The sequence below is a fragment of the Pseudorasbora parva genome, chromosome 11, assembly GCF_024679245.1.
Source record: "Pseudorasbora parva isolate DD20220531a chromosome 11, ASM2467924v1, whole genome shotgun sequence".
NCBI classification, from domain to species: domain Eukaryota; kingdom Metazoa; phylum Chordata; class Actinopteri; order Cypriniformes; family Gobionidae; genus Pseudorasbora; species Pseudorasbora parva.
The window spans coordinates 45,938,895-45,953,958 of record NC_090182.1 but is presented as its reverse complement, the minus strand read 5'-3'; the positions used below and the strand labels follow the sequence as shown (position 1 = coordinate 45,953,958).

Sequence of the window (15,064 nt, the reverse complement as noted above, 5' to 3'; positions counted from 1 at the left end):
GGGTTACTAGTGCTCTACGGAGTCCTTGAAGGGACATGCTGATGGAAAAAATATGAGTTGGAAAAAGTAGAAAATTTAAACGCTTTTGCGTTCTCTTAGAAAAGTTTTTGTGTAGCGTTGGCTCACGAAGACCTTTTGACTGGTTCATAATTAATAATAAGAAAAAAGTCTTAAAATGGATTTAAAAAAAAAACACTTCAAATTTAATATCATATTTTTGCTTGATATTTACAGCTGTTTGGGGATTATTTTATGTCGGTTAAATCTGTTTTTCCTTTGACTGTAGGCTACCGAAAGGCTTAATAATGTCTACTTCTAATTTATTACTTTAGCAGTTAGCCTAACTAATCAAGAGCAAAATAAAATGTGTTTGTGTATTATATGATACAAAAGTTGTATTTTTTGACCAGTTTTAAAGTTTTACTACATTTTCTTCTTGAAATCTACCTTGAAATCCGACCCCCTGTTGGGATCATCAGGATAATCCTGTTTTTTTTTTAAAATCAAAGTTATCCAAAATCCTACTGACAAGTTTTGAACAACACAAACTGAAGTTTTGATCCAGATTAAAACTAGGGTTGTATTCCGTGATCTAATCTGATTTCAGATTCCTTCTTTACCCTTTGAACAACTCATTTTCAAGATTTGATCAAATCCGATGACCAAAATCCGATCACTTTACCTTTGAACAACTGGCCCCTACACTGAAAAAAAAAAAAATTCAGTTCTCCAATTGAAAATTTTCTAGTGACTGATCACATCTAAATTTTTCACTTGGCCAAATTGAAGTTCAGTGAATTAAATTGCATCAATTCACAGAAATTCAATTTGGCCAACTGAAAAATTTAGATGTGATCAGTCACTAGAAAATGTTCAATTGGAGAACTGAATTTTTTTATAGTGTAGAGTTAGAAATGAAAACCATTTCTTCTTCAGAATTGCATTTAAAAAAACAAAAATACTGTTATTATTTTGGTTCTGTTAAAGCTAGACTGTGTAACATTTCCGTCCGCTAGAGGGCGCCTATTAAAAACAATGGCGTAACCTACCCATCACAGGAAACATTCTGACCGTCCATCCCCCGGGCTGAAGTCATCGAGGTAGTTAATAAGCTCCTCAGTGGCAAGGCGCCGGGGGTGGATGAGATTCGCCCTGAGTACCTTACGTCTCTGGATGTTGTGGGGCTGTCTTGGCTGACGCGCCTCTGCAGCATCGCATGGCGGTTGGGGACAGTGCCTATGGACTGGCAGACCGGGGTGGTGGTTCCTCTTTTTAAGAAGGGGGACCGGAGAGTGTGTTCCAACTACAGGGGGATCACACTTCTCAGCCTCCCTGGGAGAGTCTATGCCGGGGTACTGGAGAGGAGAATTCGGCCGATAGTGGAACCTCGGATTCAGGAGGAGCAGTGCGGTTTTCGTCCCGGTCGTGGAACACTGGACCAGCTCTAAATCCTTCACAGGGTGCTGGAGGGTTCATGGGAGTTTGCCCAACCAGTCCACATGTGCTTTGTGGATTTGGAGAAGGCATTCGACTGTGTTCCTCGTGGCACCCTGTGGGGGGTGCTCTGGGAGTATGGGGTCTGGGGCCCCTTGCTTAGGGCTGTACGGTCCCTTTACGACCAGAGCAGGAGCTTGGTTCGCATTGCCGGCAGTAGGTCAAATTTGTTCCCGGTGCATGTTGGTCTCCGGCAGGGCTGCCCTTTGTCACCGGTTCTGTTCATAATTTTTATGGATAGAATTTCTAGACGCAGCCGAGGGCCGGAGAGTGTCCGGTTTGGGGACCACGCGATTTCGTCACTGCTCTTTGCGGATGATGTTGTCGTGTTGGCAACCTCAGACCAGGACCTTCAACATGCACTGGGGACGGTTTGCAGCCGAGTGTGAAGCGGCTGGGATGAGAATCAGCACCTCCAAGTCCGAGGCCATGGTTCTCAGTCGGAAAAGGGTAGCTTGCTCACTTCAGGTTGGTGGAGAGTTCTTGCCTGAAGTGGAGTAGTTTAAGTATCTTGGGGTCTTGTTCACGAGTGAGGGAAGGATGGAACGGGAGATTGACAGACGGATCGGTGCATCATCTGCAGTAATGCAGGCGATGTACCGTGGTGAAGAAGGAGCTGAGTCATAAGGCAAAGCTCTCGATTTACCGGTCAATCTATGTTCCTACTCTCACCTATGGTCATGAGCTGTGGGTCATGACCGAAAGGACAAGATCCCGGATACAGGTGGCTGAAATGAGCTTTCTCCGCAGGGTGGCTGGGCGCTCCCTTAGAGATAGGGTGAGAAGCTCGGTCACTCAGAACCATGACCCAGCGAATAACACAATGACAAGACAAAGAATAGTACACGATAGTAGTGTGGAGCATTGGCAGGTTATTAGAGCACGAGTTTGAGGGACAGAATGAGTTTGTCATGAGTTTGAGCGTGACAGTCGATCGATGGTTTTGACTGAATGATGCTTATACGGCAGTGTTAGTGCAGTGAGTTTGGCAGAGAATGACAGAGTTGGGCAGAAATCTCTGTGTTAGTGTGACCGGTTTTACTGTAGCGCCTGATGACTGCAGTGTGAATGAAATACTGAGGCTGAATAGAGCCTGACTGTCAGTCTGGTCCACATTAGATCTTATTCTGGCAGGAATATCTATAGTCTCAGCCTCAGACAGACACTAAAGGTCCCTCTGCTGACCGTCTGATGCATTTTACACACAACAGTGGCAGAAAACCGCCCGTTCCAAACCATTAGTTACTGAACCAGGATTAGTGCACTGTAAAAAAATATTTAAAAAAAAATAAGTTACCTAGTTGCCAAGTTTTCAATTTTGATCATTTGATTTAATACAATGAACTTTTTTGAGAATCGACAACCTTTATTCAAATAAGATTTTGTAAGCTAATTGTGTGTGTTTTATTTGTGATGACGCAGCCAAATTGTGCTATTTTCATGATTTATTACATTTTTTATGTGGTTCAGATTCAATAATATTTTGAGTTTCTATTTATTAAACCAATTTCCTTCATTGTTTCAACTCAACATTTTTATTTCAATAAACTCAAAAGTTTAAGGCAACCAGGTTACTTACTTTTTTAAGTAAAACCAACAATGTTTTTTTTTTACAGTGTGCTATTAGATCTTTACAAGACTCAAATGAAACAAATTTACGAATTTAATTTTATGAACATTCAGCTGGAGTTCTTCTCTATATCAGAGTCAGTGTTTCTGAACTCATTGTAGTCGTGAGTTTTTTTCCGGAAACAAACACGTCACAATATTCCTCATTTAATAATTCATACGCAGGTTAAAGGGGAGAATATAGATGTAGAAATGCAGGTGGAGAGAAAAGGCCTTATGTGTTTATGGATGACCAGGAGTTGAAACACCACTGACATCTTCATCACGCCACAAGGGCAGCGGCTCTTACCTGAGTCAGCACACACACACACACTCTGTGATTTTTTTGTGAACACATTTTTCGTGAAATGTGGGGACATTCCATAAGCATAATGGTTTTTATACTGTACAAACCGTATTTTCTATCCCCTTACACTGCCCCTATCCCTAAACCTACCCATCACACACACACACACACACACACACACACACACACACACACACACACACACACACACACACACACACACACACACACACACACACACACACACACACACACACACACACACACACACACACACACACACTGCCCCTAAACCTACCCATCACAGGAAACATTCTCCATTTTGACTTTCTCATAAAAACTCCTCCTGTGTGATTTATAAGCCTTTTGTAAAGTGGGGACATGGGTAATGTCCTCATATTTCACCCTCTCCTGTAATACCTGTGTCATACCCATGGCATTATGCACATTTGTGTCCTGATTTTCACAAAAAAAGGACACACACACACACACACACACACACACACACTCAGACAGTGCATAAATTCTACACAAACCCTGCAGACACTTTTTTTTTCATCCAATAAACTTTTACTTATAAATTGGCAGAGATGAAGTTTCCGTAGCATCCCCGGCTCAAACACACAGCGGCCCGTCTCAGATCTGCAGATCCGGATCAGTCCGGATCAGCACGAGTGACTAAAGGACACGCTTACTAGTGGGCGTACTAATCCACTAACACCTCACACACACACACACACACACACATTCAGCGATATGACTGCACGCAGGATTAATCCCGTTTGCCACGGCCCATGAGAGCGCTCAAGCAGGTCAAGAGGTCGTTTTCATTTCATAGATGGCATGAAGCGGCGTGTGCCATTTCTGACCGAATCTGAATATTAACTCGGATCATGGATGTTAGGAGTGATATGATATTATGAAGCATCACTACTGGTGCTCATGCTTTGATATTCTGTTCATATAATTCATCCGAAGCATTACTTTATCAGTTTGACTGCATTGACACTGCTGGATTAGAACAAAACTGAGTTGAATATTGACACTATTGTCTTCTGTGGGGCTGCTTTATTATAATAATAATAATAATAATAATAATAATAATAATAATAATAATAATAATAATACAAAGCAATTTAAACATTAAAAGACTTCCTAAACGGTACGTTTTTTTTACAGCTGAATCAAAGTTTTTGAAAGCTTTACGATCATTGTTCCAGACATTATCGGCTCCGATCGGCTCTTTAGTCAGCCGTGTGAATGGGCTTTTTGTGCCGCGTGTCTTTATTTCATCTCTCTGTCTCTTATTCTATTAACTGTGTAATACAATTATATATATATATATATATATACACACATTATTATTGTATTTGTTAATATATTTTTTGAATTAGCTTTTATATTTTCAGTTTGCATTTTAATTTGAATTCGTTTTTTTAAATATACAGTCTATTTAAAATATATTTAGTATATTTAGATATTTTGAAATAGCGTGTATATTTTTATATTTCATTTTAATATTGATTTAAGTTTTCCCATTTTTATTAGTTTCTTTAAAATACAGTATAATACAGTATATATTTTACTAAGTTTTAGTAACTTTGTCATGCACTTAATTTTTTTACAAATATATTGAGTATATTTAGCTTTAATTTATTTATAAATGTTTTGAATTAGCTATTATATTTTCAGATTTAATTTCAGTTTAAGTTTTAGTAATTTTGTCACAGGCTTTTTTTTGTTTTTAAAAATATATATTTAAAATATTGATTTTAATATATTCAGCTGTAATTTATTAAACAATAACAACAATATCTAGCTACACAAGCTTAATTGTACGTATTTTTGCGGTTTGAGAAGTGTCAGAACTCATAATTCAACACAAACATCACATGTTGCATAAGCAGCTATTAGCATGTCTTCTTTTCTCCGCTTTCTCTTTTAGATCAGGTGTCATAATAAAACCGTTATGATCTTTCTGAACAAGTTTAAGTTTGTGAACTGTGGTATGCATTTCCATCTCTGTTTGTGTACTTGCCTAGAGTTTCAGGTTTTGTTGATTAATATGCTTAGCAGACATCAGGATCTATTCGAGACAACCGTTGACTCTTAGAGCAAAGGTAAAAGGTCACATGACCCTCTCCAGCAATGCCATGCAAATCAGAGCATAATCAGGCAGATTACTCCGAGCATGACGAAACAGAGGAAGAAGAGATCTGTGCGTATTGATCAGATGCTCAGAATGTGTTTGTAAAGCACGCACACACACACAAACACACACACAAACACACACACACAGAGTGCACTTTTGAGCTGTTGTGGTTTGCGAGAGATTGAGTGTGTGTAAGGGCTCCCTTGCGTCTAACTGCAGACATAACACACACTTGCAACAGTGTGTGTCTAGAAGAGACATATGCATGTGTGTTAGTAGCAGCAGATGTCAAGAGGACTGAGAAGACATTCAGGTAATTAGATGGAGTGCGTGTGTGTGTGTGTGTGTGTGTGTGTGTGTGTGTGTGTGTGTGTGTGTGTGTGTGTGTGTGTGTGTGTGTGTGTGTGTGTGTGTGTGTGTGTGTGTGTGTGTGTGTGTGTGTGTGTGTGTGTGTGTGTGTGTGTGTGTGTGTGTGTGTGTGTGTGTGTGTGTCATCTGTAGATGGCTGATGTTATTATTCATGGGAGATCTTGTCCTCTAAATGCCAGGCCTGGTGTCACCTCATGACTGCGCCACTGCTATTAGCATATATAAAATAAAACCCAGCACACAGTCAGGAGAGAGAGAGAGAGAGAGAGAGAGAGAGAGAGAGAGAGAGAGAGAGAGAGAGAGAGAGAGAGAGAGAGAGACAGAGAGAGAGAGACAGAGAGAGAGAGAGAGAGAGAGAGTGTGTGTATGAATGAAATTCAGCGGTGTCTGTTTCACTCTGAAATACATCAGTAATCAAAGTAGAACAGATTTTACCCATTTATGCAAATTGGGTTGTGAATGCCATTTCATGTCGGCTCAATTAAATCACTTGATGAGTTTTCTTTCCTGTGCTGATCTACACTATGTTACCAAAAGTATTGGGCCGCCTCTCCAGATCCCTGAGTTCAGGTGTTCAATCTCTTCATGGCCACAGGTGTATAACTCCAGCTCTCGGCCTGCAGGCGCTTCTACACACATTAGTGTAAGAATGGGTCGCTCTCAGGAGCTCAGTGAACTCAAGGGTGGGGCCGTGATAGGCTGACACCTGTGCAATAAGTCCATTCCTGACATTTCCTCACTACTAAATATTCCACGTTCAACTGTTAGTGGGATTATAACAGTGGAAGCCATTGGGAACAACAGCAACTCAGCCACAAAGTGTTAAATCCCAGTGCGGGGTCAGCGCATGCTGAGGGTCACAGTGCGCAGAAGTCACCAACTTTCTGCAGAGTCAATCGCTCCAGACCTCCAGACTTCTGTGGCCTTCAGATGAGCTCAAGAACAGCGTAGAGAGCTTCATGCAATGCAAAAAATGCTTTTCTTACTTAGTATTTTTGTCTTATTTCTAGTCCAAACATCTATAAAAAAATCAAACAAAGTATTTACTAGACAAGCAAAAGTAATTGTCTTGTTTTAGGAAAAAATAACTCAAAATGAAGAGAGTTTTTGCTTAAAAAAAAAAAAAAAAAAAAGTTAAATAATCTGCCAATGGGGTGAGAAAAATTATCGTAATTCAAACAGAAAACAAGATTATTTTTCTCACCCCATTGGCAGATTATGTAACTTTTTTTTTTTTTTTTTTAAAGCAAAAACTCTCTTCATTTTGAGTTATTTTTTTCAAAAACAAGATTTTCTTTTACTTGTCTGGTAAATGTGTCTTAATGTAAGAATTTGTAGATATTTTGACTAGAAACAAGACAAAAATACTACGTAAGAAAAGCATTTTTTGTAGTGTGGAATGGGTTTCCATGGCCGAGCAGCTCATCCAAGCCTTACATCACCAAGAGCAATGCAAAGCGTGGGATGCAGTTGAGTAAAGCAGCCGCCACTGGACTCTAGAGCAGTGACACGTGTTCTCTGAGCGACCAATCACGCTTCAGTCGGACAATCACATGGACGAGTCTGGGTTTGGCGGTCGCCAGGAGAACGGGACTTGCCTGACTGCATTTTGACGAATGTAAAGTTTGTTGGAGGGGGGATTATGGTATGTGTTGTTTTTCAGGGGTTGGGCTTGGCATCTTAGTTCCAGTGAAAGGAACTCTTGATGTTTCATCGAGACATTATGGACAATTTCATGCTCCCAACTTTGTGGGAACAGTTTGGGAACGGCAACTTCCTGTCCCAGCATGACTGCGCTCCAGTGCACAAAGCGTCGCTCCATAAAGACTCTCCATAAATGGGTGAGGAGTTTGGTGTGGAGGAACTTGACTGGCCTGCACAGAGTCCTGAGCTCAACCCGATAGAACAGCTTTGGGATGAATTAGAGCGGAGACTGAGAGCCAGGCCTTCTCGTCCAACATCAGTGCCTGACCTCACAAATGAGCTCACAGGATATAAATGATACTTTATTATATATTCACATTGAGAACAGATGATTCACACTAGAGGAATATTTCACAGTATTTAGTGTATATATGGTCTAATAAATGCAGCTTTGGTACATCTGTACCTCATTATGTCAACTTTCAGGAGTATACAGTAACATGCAAGCTTTATGACATGTCTCAAAAACTTAGATTTGACTTCACTGGTCACGGGGAAAGTACATTTTGGTGTTAGACTGTATGATCCTCATCCCCATTCTCTGTTGTCTTTCTTTCTCTCAGTTAGATGGAGGAGGGCGAGAGAAGCAGAAGTCGATCTCCACGCAGGGTCGGTCGGGTGGAGCAGGTGGTGGGGAAATGGCTGCGGCGTTCACGAGACTCTCTCAGCAGGTAGAGTGACCACACACACGCACACACTCAAACACACATACACACACTCACATACACTCTCTCACACACACATACACTCACACACTCACTCACTTTTGATGTAGAGCACACTTTGATTATGCAATGCCACATGGTCTCTGAACAGCACCCAGCACACCCCATGTGTGTAACAGACTGTGTGGTTGGTTTTCTCCAAACCCATCCAGACAGACGAAAAGAGCACTAATCCCATCATGGTACTGTTTCCATTAATTAGGGCTGCAGGTTTTAATGGCCTTGGTTTCCAGATGGGCCCTTCCATAAATTCCAGCTTCGCGCAGCTCATGAGATTCAGTGTTTGTTGAGATGGAATCAGGAGTAATTTGATATTTTGGTGTGGGCTCTATTTCTTTATGTTTTATATAGTACATACACCGATCAACTATAACATGACCACTGACAGGTGAAGTGAATAACACTGATGATCTCTCCATCACGGCTCCTGTTAGTGGGTGGGATATATTAGGCAGCAAGTGAACATTTTGTCCTCAAGTTGATGTGTTAGAAGCAGGAAAAATGGGCAAGCGTAAGGATTTGAGCGAGTTTGGCAAGGGCCAGATTGTGACGGCTAGACGACTGGGTCAGAGCATCTCCAAAACTGCAGCTCTTGTGGGCTGTTCCCGGTCTGCAGTGGTCAGTATCTATCAAAAGTGCTCCAAGGAAGGAACAGCGGAGAACCGGCCACAGGGTCATGGGCGGCCAAGGCTCATTGATGCACGTGGGGAGCGAAGGCTGGCCCGTGGGGTCCGATCAAACAGACGAGCTACTGGAGCTCAAACTGCTCCAGAAGTTAATGCTGGTTCTGATAGAAAGCTGTCAGAATACACAGAGCAGCTCAGTCAGTGGAGGGACCAACAGAATATTAGAAAGGTGGTCATAGTGTTATGCCTGATCGGTGTATATACATATAAATTAAAGGTGTCATGAACTGGCTTTTTAATTTTTTTTATACTGCTGTCTGAGGTCAACTAATGACGGTCGTGTGGTTTTTACATTCATCATAACTAATAATTAACAGGCTATTTTCTCCACTGGGTTTGAGGCTCTCTCCTGAACGCTGGGTTTTGATGGGCGTGTCACTGGAGACTTGGAAGTAAACGCCCACGGCTAGGGTTGGATAATATTTGCATATTTAATGAGCTTCAGCTCCCCAGTCAGTCCACATGACGGAGAGGAGAGAGTGAGGGAGATGCGGCAACCAGAATGATTATCTCGACCACAGGGCTCATAAACGTCTTTATCAAACAAACACAATGATTTATTTCACATCGACCCACGATTGATTGGACTTTTTTTATATTACACATAACCTGCGAGATCGGACAATATAAGTGTGAACCGCGCGCACACATACACATTCGGCGTGCGCGCCGCCCTTTAGATGTCAACGAGAGAGAATATAATGAGATCCATCGGCCTGCCGGGCTTTGCGAGCGATGGCCCATACGTGTCTGAGTCCAGCGTGCTAAAGTTATGCTCTGTTAGACACGTACACATAAGCAAAATGATCTATAACACTGCAACACTATTACATATAAAAACACGTTTTACTCACATCGGTGTGTAGCACCATTCCTGTCGGATTCAAATCCAGCATCGACCGGAGATTAGTTTATAAACATCTCAGTTTGTTGCGTATGGGGCGGCATAGCTGCTGACCAGTCTGGGTGACCCCTGACCCCGCCGAAAGCACCAACAGTGGCACGTGAGCATCAGAACTGGACCACGGAGCAATGGAAGAAGGTGGCCTGGTCTGAGGAATCACGTGTTCTTTTACATCACGTGGATGGCCAGGTGTGTGTGTGTGTGTGTGTGGCTTACCTGGGGAACACATGGCCCCAGGATGCACTATGGGAAGAAGGCGAGCCGGCCGAGGCAGTGGGATGCTTTGGCCAATGTTCTGCTGGGAAACCTTGGGTCCTCCATCCATGTGGATGTTACTTTGACACGCTCCACCTACCTAAGCATTGCTGAGACCATGTTCAGCCTTTGATGGAAACGGTATTCTGGTGGCTGTGGCTCTTCCAGCAGGAGTATTAACAAGTAGTATTTATTCTATGTTATTATACAGAGTAGTATTATCAAGTATTAAATAGGAAAAATATCAAAAGTCTTTGGTCATTTTTGAGTGAGATGCTAACGGTCTAATCAGAATCAATGATGTATGCTAAGCTATGGTAGAAGTGCTTCCGCCAGACCCGGAGATCGGCTGAAAGGATTTAAAAAAACGGTTTCATTCATACACTCATTCTCTCTCTCTCTCTCTCTCTCTCTCTCTCTCTCTCTCTCTCTCTCTCTCTCTCTCTCTCTCTCTCTCTCTCTCTCTCTCTCTCTCTCTCTCTCTCTCTCTCTCTCTCTCTCTCTCTCTCTCTCTCTCGTAGGGAGCGTATCTTGGGAGGCAGGAGGTCTCGCTCCGGGGATTCGGGCCGGCTGAACTTCCCAGTGAAGGTGACGGTGGAGGTGATCCGAGACGCTGTCCTGGACTCCCATGGCTTCAGTCTCTCAGCACAGCACCCCCTGCTGGTCAGGGACGTCACTCCAGGTGCAAACACACACACACACACAGCAGGGTTTTTTTTTAACACAGATTATGATCTAAGCAAAGCCGGGTTTGGATGCTGGCCTTACTGAGCATGAGAGGACAGAAATAGCACAAATGAGATCTTTTTTTCTCAGAGACCACCAATCAGATTAAATAGAGACTTCTATGAAGCAGTGTTATTTTAGTATTTAGTACTTTTTTATATTTTTAATGTTTTTATTTTTATATTTTCCATTTTCATTTTAAAGTTTTAGGTTTTTTTTGTGTATTTTTGTCAATTTTTTTAATATTCATTTTTCATCGATTTTTTTATTATTTAAATCTTTTTTCTTTTATATTTTCCATTTTCAATTTAATTTTAGTTAAGTTGTTAGTTTTTTTTTTGGATTTTTGTGATTTTTGTATTATATAGTTTTTATTAATATTTTAAATTTTTCACTTTTATATTTTTATATTTAAAAAAGAAAAATGTCATTTTTTTAATTATATAGTTTTATTATTATTAAAAATATATTTTTAATAATAATAAAAATATATTATTTTTAATATAAAAAATATAAAAAATAATATATTTTTCTCTCCTCTCCTCACTTCTCAAATGTGTATCCTGAGAAAAATCTCCCGTATAGTCTTTTCCTCGGGATGTCTGTGTGTAGATCTGTGTGTTTTAGCACTTTGAAATTTTTTCCAAATGAATAACAAATAATACTTTTTCTTATTATTATTAGATCTCACCTGCACCTCTCTCTCTCTCTCTCTCTCTCTCTCTCTCTCTCTCTCTCTCTCTCTCTCTCTCTCTCTCTCTGTCTCTCTCTCTCTCTCTCTCTCTCTCTCTCTCTCTCTCTCTCTCTCTCTCTCTCTCTCTCTCTCTCAGTTATTTAATTCATTATGATGCAGGTGCACAAGCTCCTTCACACACAGTCACACAAACATGCACTGACACAAGCGGATCACATCCAAATCTAGGTCGCACTCCTGACACACAGGCTGATTCAGAGGCCAAATGTACAAACTGTGTGTATCCTTGACAGAAGTCAGTCCCAGAATTCATTGCAATAAGCACTGTGGAAGTCAAAAGACATTTTAATTAAATACATTTTTTGTAAATGACTAAAAAATAGTTCAGTCTTATTAAAGATATGCAGGTCCTTCTCAAAAAATTTGCATATTGTGATAAAGTTCATTATTTTCCATAATGTAATGATAAAAATTAAACTTTCATATATTTTAGATTCATTGCACACCTTTCTTAAATATATGAGCAAACTCATTTTGAGTAACAAATGACAACAAATGAGTAATTTGCGCATAAAATGGACCTTTAATAAAACTCAGCTCCAGATTCACAAACGCTTCTTATACCACGGATTCGTTAGTTAAACGTTTATAATAATGCAATCCAAACATGCGTAAATAAGAAGTGCACGCTCATATATAATTAGCATAATGACTTGGCCATTTGACTAGCAATAAATATAAAATTATCGTGTGTCCACCAAAGCATTAGCCTGACGTAGTCATACTCAGCTCCAGTCAGAATATGAGTCTGCTGCTCCGTTGGGCTGTGATTATGGGGTGCGTTTCAACCCAACCAGGAAAGACCTCAATTGGACAGACCGACAACCAATCAGAGCAACGGAGCGAAGTCAACAGAGCTCAACTGCACTGTGTTGCCAAGTCCGCGTTTTTTTCCGCGGGTTAAAGTGACTATTATGTGATATATAGACCCATGAGTGCGAATTTTAGCAGCAACCTTGCCAAAATAACACACATTTTACCCCCAAACACCATTTTTCCGGAGAACCCCCCGAGAAGCTATTGTTTAGGGCTAGTAGTTGGCGGGTTTTGTTGTAAAAACTTGGCAACCCTGTCTGCACGCGCGCTGGAATAAACGATCTTTGCCGATGTTGTAAAAAAAATAAAAATTGAATGATGCACGGAGCACTTACCCAACATGATCATCATTTCAGAGAGAAATAGTGAAGGTGATGCAGATACAAACAAGCTCTCCGTTTAGGATTTAAACAAATATAACCCAAGCCCCTTTGATGACGTGAGGATTACGGTACTGTTGATCATCTGTCCGTCATCGGCTAAAGCCCGCTCTGATGATCTCATTGGTCAGTTTCTGTTGATCATCTGTCCGTCATCGGCTAAAGCCCGCTCTGATGATCTCATTGGTCAGTTTCTGTTGATCATCTGTCCGTCATCGGCTAAAGCCCGCTCTGATGATCTCATTGGTCAGTTTCTGTTGATCATCTGTCCATCATCGGCTAAAGCCCGCTCTGATGATCTCATTGGTCAGTTTCTGTTGATCATCTGTCCGTCTTTGGCTAAAGCCCGCTCTGATGATCTCATTGGTCAGTTTCTGTTGATCATCTGTCCGTCATCGGCTAAAGCCCGCCCTGATGATCTCATTGGTCAGTTTCTGTTGATCATCTGTCCGTCATCGGCTAAAGCCCGCTCTGATGATCTCATTGGTCAGTTTCTGTTGATCATCTGTCCGTCATCGGCTAAAGCCCGCTCTGATGATCTCATTGGTCAGTTTCTGTTGATCATCTGTCCATCATCGGCTAAAGCCCGCTCTGATGATCTCATTGGTCAGTTTCTGTTGATCATCTGTCCGTCATCGGCTAAAGCCCGCTCTGATGATCTCATTGGTCAGTTTCTGTTGATCATCTGTCCGTCATCGGCTAAAGCCCGCCCTGATGATCTCATTGGTCAGTTTCTGTTGATCATCTGTCAGTCATCGGCTAAAGCCCGCCCTGATGATCTCATTGGTCAGTTTCTGTTGATCATCTGTCAGTCATCGGCTAAAGCCCGCCCTGATGATCTCATTGGTCAGTTTCTGTTGATCATCTGTCCGTCATCGGCTAAAGCCCGCCCTGATGATCTCATTGGTCAGTTTCTGTTGATCATCTGTCCGTCATCGTCTAAAGCCCGCTCTGATGATCTCATTGGTCAGTTTCTGTTGATCATCTGTCCGTCATCGGCTAAAGCCCGCCCTGATGATCTCATTGGTCAGTTTCTGTTCATCATCTGTCCTATAATTTGTCTAAATTATAACACTGAATGTTTAAATGTTTTACGCACCATTTACCCGTGGTAGGGAGAAGGTGTACATTACTTTCGTACCAACTAACATTTTAAAAATATGAACATTTTCGTGAATCTGAAAATTTACGTCAGAGCGGCTTTAGAGACGATTTACACACAAATTCATTCTGCTCGTTTCATGAATGAGGCCCAATATATCTATTACAATGTTACAATATTACAATATTATAACATTACAATGTTTTCATCCTTTCAATATTAAGCATTATATTTATGTTTCACAACACTGTCAACATGAACTCAGTTTCTTCAGCACCACAACAAGTGCAATGCCTTCGTTATTTAATCACCTCAAGGCTAGATTATTGTAATGCTCTACTGGGTGGTTGCCCTGCTCGCTTAATAAACAAACTCCAGCTGGTCCAAAACGCAGCAGCTCGAGTTCTTACTAGAACCAGGAAGTATGATCATATTAGTCCAGTTCTGTCAACACTGCACTGGCTCCCTATTAAACATCGCATACATTTTAAAATCTTGCTTATTACTTACAAAGCACTAGATGGTTTAGCTCCAGTACTTAAGCGAGCTCTTAACACATTATACTCCATCACGTCTGTTGCGGTCTCTAAACTCTGGCCAGTTGATAATACCTAGAATATCTAAATCAACTGCAGGCGGTCGATCCTTTTCCTATTTAGCTCCTAAACTCTGGAAAAGTCTTCCATTGTTCGGGAAGCAGACACACCCTGTCAGTTTAAATCTAGACTAAAAACACATCTCTTTACTATGGCATACACACAGAACATTTTTAACTTTCATTATTCAGATCAATTGACTGATTGTTAGGCTGCATTAACTAGGTCAGCCGGAACCGGGAACACTTCCCATAACACCTGATGTACTCGTTACACTAATGTCTCTATTTAGTTTTTGTTTTGTTTACTGCAGTCTGCCGGATCCAGTCAAATTTTTTTGTGTCTTTGTGGTTCAAGTGCAACAAAAAGTCCTAAGGTCTTGGACCACTCTGATGAACACTCAATTTTAATAATAGTTTAAAATATGAACGATTGCATAAGAGTGAATGAAACAAACCAATTTCACACGCAAAGGCTCAGCGAATG

At 41.1% G+C, this 15,064-nt stretch overlaps 2 protein-coding genes across 4 annotated transcripts in view; one reads left to right on the top strand and one right to left on the bottom strand.

Moving 5' to 3' along the window:
- gnpda2 (glucosamine-6-phosphate deaminase 2) overlaps positions 1-15,064 on the bottom strand; it is a 469,370-nt gene that overhangs the window by 50,951 nt on the left and 403,355 nt on the right. The gene's annotated exons all lie outside the window — the stretch shown is intronic.
- The window catches only part of frmpd1b (FERM and PDZ domain containing 1b), a 76,605-nt gene that overhangs the window by 31,887 nt on the left and 29,654 nt on the right, over positions 1-15,064 (top strand). For 2 of the 3 annotated variants that reach the window (XM_067458102.1, XM_067458104.1), the window contains exons 3-4: positions 8,198-8,305; positions 10,726-10,886. In XM_067458102.1, coding sequence (XP_067314203.1) covers positions 8,202-8,305; positions 10,726-10,886 — 265 coding nt within the window. In that variant the 5' untranslated portion in view covers positions 8,198-8,201. The remainder of the gene's footprint in view (positions 1-8,197; positions 8,306-10,725; positions 10,887-15,064) is intronic. The other variant, XM_067458103.1, reaches the window with a different exon arrangement.